At 35.3% G+C, this 8,838-nt stretch overlaps 1 protein-coding gene across 1 annotated transcript in view; it reads right to left on the reverse strand.

Annotated features, from left to right (window-relative positions):
- The window catches only part of LOC137941659 (ferredoxin-thioredoxin reductase catalytic chain, chloroplastic), a 34,788-nt gene extending 32,237 nt beyond the window's left edge, over nucleotides 1–2,551 (reverse strand). Inside the window, exon 1 of the mRNA XM_068787161.1 lies at nucleotides 2,211–2,551. Within this exon, the coding sequence (XP_068643262.1) occupies nucleotides 2,211–2,298 (88 nt within the window). The 5' untranslated portion in view covers nucleotides 2,299–2,551. The remainder of the gene's footprint in view (nucleotides 1–2,210) is intronic.
- Nucleotides 2,552–8,838: the final 6,287 nt, after the last annotated feature.

Consider the following 8,838-nt stretch of genomic DNA (forward strand, 5'->3'; position numbering starts at 1 on the left):
ATAAGTCTCACCTCTTTTTTTTTCTTGAAAATAGTGAAAATTCATTAAGAGAAAGAAGAAAGAATATAGCAAAAGATACATAATGACCAGTCTAAAGTATCAAGACCAGCAACAAAAGAAAGCAAAAAAAGGCAACACTCTAAACATAAAAAGAGAAACAATAAATTATAAAACATCCGCCCGAATCAATGGGATGAGAAGTCCCCAATTTAACAGCCAACCTAGCTGATAAATATGAAATCCAATTTCCATTTCTCAGAGTGTGAGAACAACTTCATTGGAAACCTTCACAAACTGCCAACATTTCTGCATGAAACGACCAGAATCTCCAAGGTGGAGCTCTACCACCAGCATACCAGCCAATAACCACTCATACAACTCCCTCCACAACAAGAGGAGAATCAAAATTCTGCTTAAAAATTCAGAAACATAAAGTAGTGCCCAGAGTTCATCATCAGTAAATCACAGATCCCAAAGGGAGTAAATAAACATGAATCACTTGCCCAAAGAAAGACACTCGCACCTCATGCCAGGCCTGAATTCTACATAGAAATCCCCTCAAAATGTAAATTTAGCCAATCTTCTGCGGAGGTTGCCATGGAAGAGCCCTATCACTCACTGGGTCAACAGGATCAGCCATCATCTCTCCAATGAAAATGCAAAACAGCACTAGTGAAGTTCTTTTAGGAGGGAATTTACTAATCCAGAAATGCAAATAATGGATCATACGCTCCACCACCCTTCCCCCAGAACAAGAATGGTTCTTAAAGGTTCTACAGCTCCTTTCTTCCAGACAAGTTTAACATCATGCTCTGTGTAATCAAAATTGCATACATCATTTCTCTGTCCTTTTAATTCAACTAGGTCTCATTGTCACTAGTTAAGGACCTTAATGATCGCCAAACGTTTTACCTGTTCTGGGAATCTAGATGAGGAAGTGACAAGGCTTACAACAAAATGGAGTGTGAGGAGGGTTTAGTAGAACTCCCCAAATTTTCAGTAGGTGCATGCATCAAGGTTACAACTAATAATATTAGAAGAAAAGTAACAGAATTCTCTGTCCAAGAAACTTGTGCATGAACACCTACAGGAGGCAACCTCTGCAGCTTCTTTGTCCAAAACCTTGTCCACCAAAACCCAATTTGTGCATAAATGCCTAGAAGAAGTGTTGGACCAAATTCATGAAGGTAAATTTGAGCCCAATCTCTCTCACACAGGGAAAAGCATACTCCTTTTCTGACTACCAAAGGACTAACAAGTAACCAAAAAAGTCACCACCGGTAGTAAAAAATACCATGTCAGACTTCACTTTAGGTATTTGAGAAAACTCAGAGACTAGCATTTCTTCATCAACATTATCAAAAGAAAAAAAAATCTTCATCATCCAGCCAATCCTACTTGCATAACATATTCTTTTATAATGATAATAAGATGGTTCATAACTAAATAAAATCTGCTTCTTCTTGGTCTTCTGCAACCAAACTCCTAAGAAGATAACAACACTAACCACCTCTTGGCTCCAGTCTTCAAAGAAAATTCCATTGAAATCTTTAAGGTTGCCGCTGAAAACTGAAGCTAGCCCAGGCTGGTAATCACTTTATATTGTATGGGTTCATATCTGAATTGAAGTCCAAACAAGAGCCTTCCCAAGACAAATGGAAAAACTTCCATCTGTGCTCCATTAAAATTCACAGTTTCGTTATAAACAATATAAGAAGATAATCGTTTCACCTTCAAACCCAAGCACCTTAGGCTTGTGCATAATCCTGAATTGATAGGTTTCTCGATGTCAATGTCTTGTCAAGCAACTTTTCCCTTCTAAGATGAATGTGCCGTGTAACTCATCAATTTGTTAAAGATGGGATAACACCATGTAAGAACAAACGTTGACTCAAATATCTCCTACTGGGTTAGTTCAAGGTCACTACTCCATATTAATCCACATCCAAATGATCAGCAAGCCAACATTTGTAATCTCATCTTGCACCTCTTGGTCCCAAAATATGGTTACTTAGCAATTTATTCACGGCAGGATTTCTAGATTTCAACTCATTAAAAAACATCATTTAGAAACACAATTCGCATTGACGGAGGAGAGAGTTAACAAAGTCGTCTAGACTCCAGAAGAAAATAAATAAATGTACATACCAGTGGGAAAAAGAGAACGGTTAGATCAAACAGAGAGACTCAAAATGGAAACAGGAGTATACCTTTCGCGCGGACAGCGAAGGAGCGTTTCGATGTGGTCGAACATGCTGGAAAACTGAAGGTGGACAAAGTAGAGGATTGGAGAATCATAGCGCCTGTAACGATCTGAACACGAATTAGTTCTTTCCGTTTTTTTTTATCTTCTTCCGGACGTGGAGACGCTTCGCGAAGTGCAATGTAAATTCTGTTGATTTTATTTTGTGATTGCAAGATTCTCTGATCCACTCATTTTAGCAGCGATAACGCAACAACGAAGTAAGATTTGTCGATTTTGATTTTTGATGCAGACCATGAAATGGGCGCGTGTCCTCGTCTCAGGATAGGGCTAGCTGAAAGGGTCGGGTTGCTCTTCGTCCCAACTCCCAACGACTCGGGTTCATATGCCAGGCTATTATTAAAACCATATTTTCGACCCTCAGTCGGGAGAGTTGGATCAGTTTTTGCCGTTCCTTATGGTGTGTCAGTGAATCCCGATCTGGTTCGACGGATCAGACTCAGAAAATCCTAATTAAACTCGATTCCCTTCCCTAATGTACTAGGCCGAGGTCTTCTTTATAACAAAGAATTTTAATTTTAATTTTAATTTTAATTTTAATTTTAATTTTAATTTTATGTAACCTTAAAATTAATAAATTATAAATTTCTAAATACCTCCAACAATTTTACAATGGGTACCATCACATTTGTCATCCTCTTAAGATAACTTTATTCTCATGTCTCTACCATTAGGGGGTTAGTCAACTTGACGTAGAGATGAACTTCAACTGTATTAATCAGTTTATCTCCTGACGTTGTTAGTGGAAAACCAACGCCCAATTCATGTTGATGAATTAAAGAATCCAAAGATGACACCCACAGTTTAATTTTGGGAATCCGGATTCTACAGTATATTGTGAATCATCCAAATGAAGCGAGCGGGACGCATCGAAACCTCGTTGAAATTGTTTTTTTCAATCTCTCTCATGCACTCTTCCCTCTCTCAGTTTCCTTCTTCTCTTGTCTCTTCTTCCTCCAAAAAAAACTTTCTCCCTCTCGGCCTCCCTCTCCCTTCTCCCTTCTCCCTTCTTCCTATTGCTACGAATGTCCACTCGGCCTCCCTCTCTCTCTCTCATACTCCCTCTCCCTCTTGGCCTCCCGCTCGCTTCTCCCTCTCTCTTCTCCCTCTCGACCTCCCACTCCCTTCTCCCTATCACTACTCTATTTTTCCCCAAAATACCTCCTGATTTCGTTCGATTTAACTTATTTCAATTTTGATTTTCTTTTATTTTCGACATTTCAGGGTCAATTTTTTCAATTCTACTTCGATTTCCCCATTCGACTTTGATTTCCCTGAAATTTCAAAAGGTAAGCGTAAACCCTAATTTTTTTATTAATTTAGTCTTGTATTTGGTTTAATTTTAATTTTTGTGCGTAATTTGTATTGATTGTTGCATAATTGTGGGATTTAGGGTTAGGGTTTATGGTATTTATGGTTCAATTTCGTCTTTATAGGGTTTAATTTCAGGATTAGGGTTAGGGTGTAGTGTATTTAGGGTTTAGGGTATTTTTAGGATTTAGGGTTTTTTTTTTTAAATTAGGCTTCTCAATTTTTGGGTGATAGGGTTTAGGGTTTAAGGTTTGGGAGTTTTAGGGTTTCAAGGTCTAGGGTTTAGGGTTTAGGTTCTGGAATTAGGGTTTAGGGTTTTTTTGAAATTTTTTTAGGGTTCTAAGTTTTTGAGGTGATAGGGTTTAGGGCTTGGGGCTTTTGGGGGTTTTAAGGTCTAGGGTTTAGGATTTAGGTTTTGGAATTAGGGTTTAGTGTTCTTTTTAATTTTTTTAGGGTCAGGGTTTGGAGTTTGGGGTGTTTAGTCCAATTCAAACAAGGTTGTGTCGCCTACACAGGTATCCATTAGCCAACGAAACCCAACCCCCATCATTGACGAGGTACAGTTCGTAGTTACTGTAAAGTCTTGTGAAGCTCTACCAGGGGTGTTTGGTGAATTTGGACTTGATGTGTGTGTTTTTTGCATTGTTTAGTGTATCTTCAATGGAAATAACTTGATTAATTTTGAAATATTTTAGAATTTTGTTGAAAGTATTTTGAAGTACTATGGAATGATTTTGTTATGTGGTGAGGATATTCGGGTATTATAAATATCCACCACATGGTATTTTATTTTTTGAGTTTTGTGTTTTCGTGACGGGTAATGGTTGTCTGATAAAGTTTTTTCCATGAAGACCATCTCGGATTTAAATTATAAATGGTTGTAAGATGACAACAAACTGCTCGATCATATGACATTTGGACCTTCAAAGAAGACAGCAAAATACTCGATATCTTGCTCGAGCAGGTCAATATAGAAAACAAGTTAAACAAGTTGCCCAATGGGGTTTGGAAGCATGTGGTATATATGGATTGTGTCAATAAGTTTAATGAAGATACATTCAATAAAAAAAATTGTTGAGCTGCTCATAGATCGAACAAGATCATGGAAGAAAACATACCACACAGCAAGTTGTCTCAACACTAGTGGGCTCGGTTGGGATGCAGACAACAATGATATCGATGGTAGCTATGGTCTTGTGGAAGAGGATAGTTAATCAACAAGCATTCAGAGGTAGCGTGCATTAGAATCCACATGAACCACACAATTTCGAGATGCCATAGTTACTTACATGTGGAATGATAAATGATAATTGTATCTTATTACTTTTGAACATGTGTCGTTCATATATATACAAAACTTTTAACTTAATGATTTTAATATTAAAGGCACGAACTCGTTATTTGAATAATCTTTCTTAGGCTATTAATAAAGTTGCATATTTATTTAATTATTATTTTCATTAAATTTTATTATTATATTAAACTAAATATTTAAGTCTGGTAAAAAAATATAGTTAAAGTATGCATTTGATCAATTAATTATTTTTAATTTAGTGGAAATATATTATTAATTAATACCACATAAAAATCCATCTTGTGTTATTAATAATTATTTTTTATGTATTCATTATATATATTTTTAATTATTTTATTATATTAGTGATTTAATAGTGGTAATTAAAAAAAATAAATCAAGCATTTGATCAATTATTTTGGTTTAATTAATCCATTTTTAAAATTAATAAAATCAATGGTTTTAAATTTAATAGAAAATTATTATTAATTAATAATACGTAAAAATATATAATGTGTTAAAGTTAGCATTTGATCAATCTTTCCTGTTTAATCATTCATTTTTATGTTAAAGTATATCATATGTTATTAATAAATTAATAACTAAACTTATTATATTCGTTTCTATTATTTTTAAAGTTATTTATTAATTTTTTATAATTAGTCATGTGCACTATTAATTGGCTCATGTAATTAATGTGTATTAATGTACAATAAAATGCAACCATTAAATAATATAATATCTAATTTAATTAATAAGTATATTAATATATTTTGATTATACATTAAATTACTTATCCATGTAGTAATCATGTTTCTTTTACCTAATTTGGGGTTTCAGTTTTATGTTTCAATTAAATATACTATTACAATTTATTCATTCTCTTATTTTTTATATTTTTCTCATTTTGGGGGACTAACACTGGAAACTGCTTTTCAATGCACATGAGCTCGTCCACACTAATACCAGGTTCGAAGATGAAGTTCATGTAGATGAATGAAATAATTTTGAAACAGCAGATGAAGATGAACTTCAAATTTTAAGTTCGTTGATTAACCCCGTCCCCCCCCCCCCCCCCCCCCCCCCATAGTTACTCACAAGATTTTTTTTTTTTTTTTGCCCCCATCAATTCCTCTAAAATCCCATTTTCTTATAAACTTGGATAATCATTTCTTAAAAACTTGCATGTCCATCGGATCAGCATCTTCTTATTGCAACTAGGAAAAAGAATTACTTTATTATAATGGACCAGGATAATGATAATAAAGTCTGTAATTATATATAATAATTATATCTTGGCTTTTCAAATAGCTGCAATCTTTTTTCCTTCTTTACTTCTCAAGAGAGAGAAGTAGAGTCACAATCTTTTTATTGTAATCTTGTCTATAGCTGTTGCTTTCCCACAAATTTGAACAAGTTCCTCTACTAAGTGTCCTAGTCTTCTCCAGTTTTGAGGGATAAAACACCATTTTTTATTGCTTTTCTTGAGTAGGTTCTAGTGACTGGCAATGAACTAGTGGCACCTTATAATGCTCCTCCTTAGCTAGACCATAGCAGGCTCTTACCTTGAGCGGACATTTGGGTCCCTCCTTTGTGTGATTTGAAAGCCAATTGTGACAATAGGCTATCCATTCATTTCCAAATATTTGTGATGCCTTAATTATCAAGCTTTGGGAGAGGTAAAGTAAGGTTGCCCCTTAACATCTTCAAACTTTCTTCTTTGCTGGAAGAAAATGGAAACTGCCCCTCCTTCCTCTTGGATCGTGGCATATATCATAGAACCAGTTGTTTAGCATCATTTGGTTTTAGTGAGGAAACAATTATGTTTTTTGGAGTTGTTTTTGTCACTGGCCTCCTGAGAGTCCTAGCTTCCTTTATACAGTCCAAACTTTCTAGATCAAAGTGTAAAACTTTGCATCCACAAAAAAAAATGGTCTTCATCATTCCTACAATACTTAAAATATTGATGAAGAGTAGAAATGAAAACTCCATTGACTTGCAACCAAGGACTTTTGAGGAGAAGTTGGTATGATATCTTCACATCTATCAGGTGGAATAGTGCACAAGAGATCATCTCCCTATTATTGAGCTCAAGATGAATCATGTCCTAGAGCCCTTTGCCCTTCTTGATTGAAACATTGAATCTTTAAGGAGCTAGTTGTGAGATCATCCATCATGATTCCCAAATTCTTCATGGTTTGAATTGGGAGGGCGACATTAGAGCCACGAGTCGAAAAGAATCTGCTTCACAATTTCCTTTGTTGATCAAACATAAAAAGTGGTTGGTTGTGCAGCTTTGAGCTGAATTTCAGATCTTCATCTTTAAACGTGACACAAGTAATACATGGAATTGTAATGCTTGGATGATCATCTGAAGCATCTTAAGCTGCTCAACTTCAACATTGAAATTTTCTAGAGAGCGGAGAACTTGGCTAAGGCTTCACGCAATTGAATTGACAACTTCAAAGTCTCATGGACATCATTGATTGCAATTATTTTCTTCAAATCTATCATAAGATCATCTTCAACATCCTTGATTAAATCTTTATCGGACATCCTAACTGTTGTTTTGCCTTCCAAATTCATGGAGGACTTCCCCATATCTTGTGGAGTGGCTTTAATTGAGGGAGGTTGTCAACATGAAACTACCAATGTTGGGGTTTATGTGAGAGATCGCTCAGGCATGTAGTCCACAAGCGTGATGGCTGGTCTTTGTTGAGGCTTCAACTCTTGTGCATTCAACTTATAAAGCCCTAGTGTTGCACCATGCTTCTTTGCCCCCTTCTCCTTTCTCACTTGGAAAGACTTAGGCGAGGATGTGGGGAAGGGCCTCTCCTGCTCCCTCTTCTTCTCCTATGTCTTGTGCAACTTGTAAAGAGTAACAAAAAATAAGGTACGGGTGGGGCATATGGGAGGACTTTCCCTCTGTTGTTTCTAGTGTGGCAATGGCAAAGGGGGAGGTCCTCTCCTACTTCCCTTCCCCTTGGCTATCAACTTCAAAAAAAAAAAAAAAAAGCAAGGGGAGATCAAGGAAGAATGTTGGCTGATAGATGAGGAAGACAGAAGATCGAAGGGAGTGTCTGAAGAGGAAGGAGCCAATTGATAGACATTGAAATTCCACTGTGAGAGGTGGAATTTCAAATTTCTTGGTTTTGTAGAGGAACGGGGTAATCTATTTTTTTTTTTTTTTTGAGTGAAGAAAATTCCACTCCAAACATTCCTAAAAGCACTAATATCTGAAGGCTCCTATTTGCCTACTCATCTTTCCTTTCACTTCCATGAAGGTTTAGAGATCATTTGTGCTGCCGTAGTAAAGCAAAATGACAAGAAAAATCATTTTGTCATTTGATTAATTTTTTTACTAAAAAAATTTTTGACTTTTTTTTTTTTTGCATTTGTGCCGCAATAGGAAACAACAGAAAATTAGTTATAATGTTTATATTTACTATTAGTTCTAAAAATAATTAAATAATTATAAATAATAAAAATAAGCTTAAAATTAATAGGTAAGTGATCAAGGTCACTTAGTTTATTTTTCTTATAGTTTTTTATTAAAATAATATTTTTTATAATTTTATCCTTGTTAACATTTCTCAAATATAAGAGAAAATCATGGTACTCAACCCGCGCGACTCTCACAATTTAAGACAGTCAGGTATTTAGGGCTAGGGGTGGCATCGAGCTAAGCCGAGCCCGAACCTGCCTATGTTCGAGTCGAGCTTGATTTAAATATTTCGAGCTCGAGCTCAAACCTAAAATTATTATTGAGCTCGAGTTTCAACATTCATTTAATTTTTTTCAAAAAATACAAGTCTCGAGTTCGTGCTCCAACATACATTTAAAATTTTTTAAAAATACATGTCAAATAAATTGTATATAAAATTATACATATATTTTACATAAAATTGGGAATGACCTCTACTTAAAATTGAGCATAAGGGTGACATCAAATCCAACTGAGTCCGAACCT

Source organism: Aristolochia californica, unplaced genomic scaffold (assembly GCF_029961685.1).
Source record: "Aristolochia californica isolate CCGP_79_NKW_82.1479 unplaced genomic scaffold, dmAriCali1.0.hap1 SCAF_9, whole genome shotgun sequence".
Classification (NCBI taxonomy): domain Eukaryota; kingdom Viridiplantae; phylum Streptophyta; class Magnoliopsida; order Piperales; family Aristolochiaceae; genus Aristolochia; species Aristolochia californica.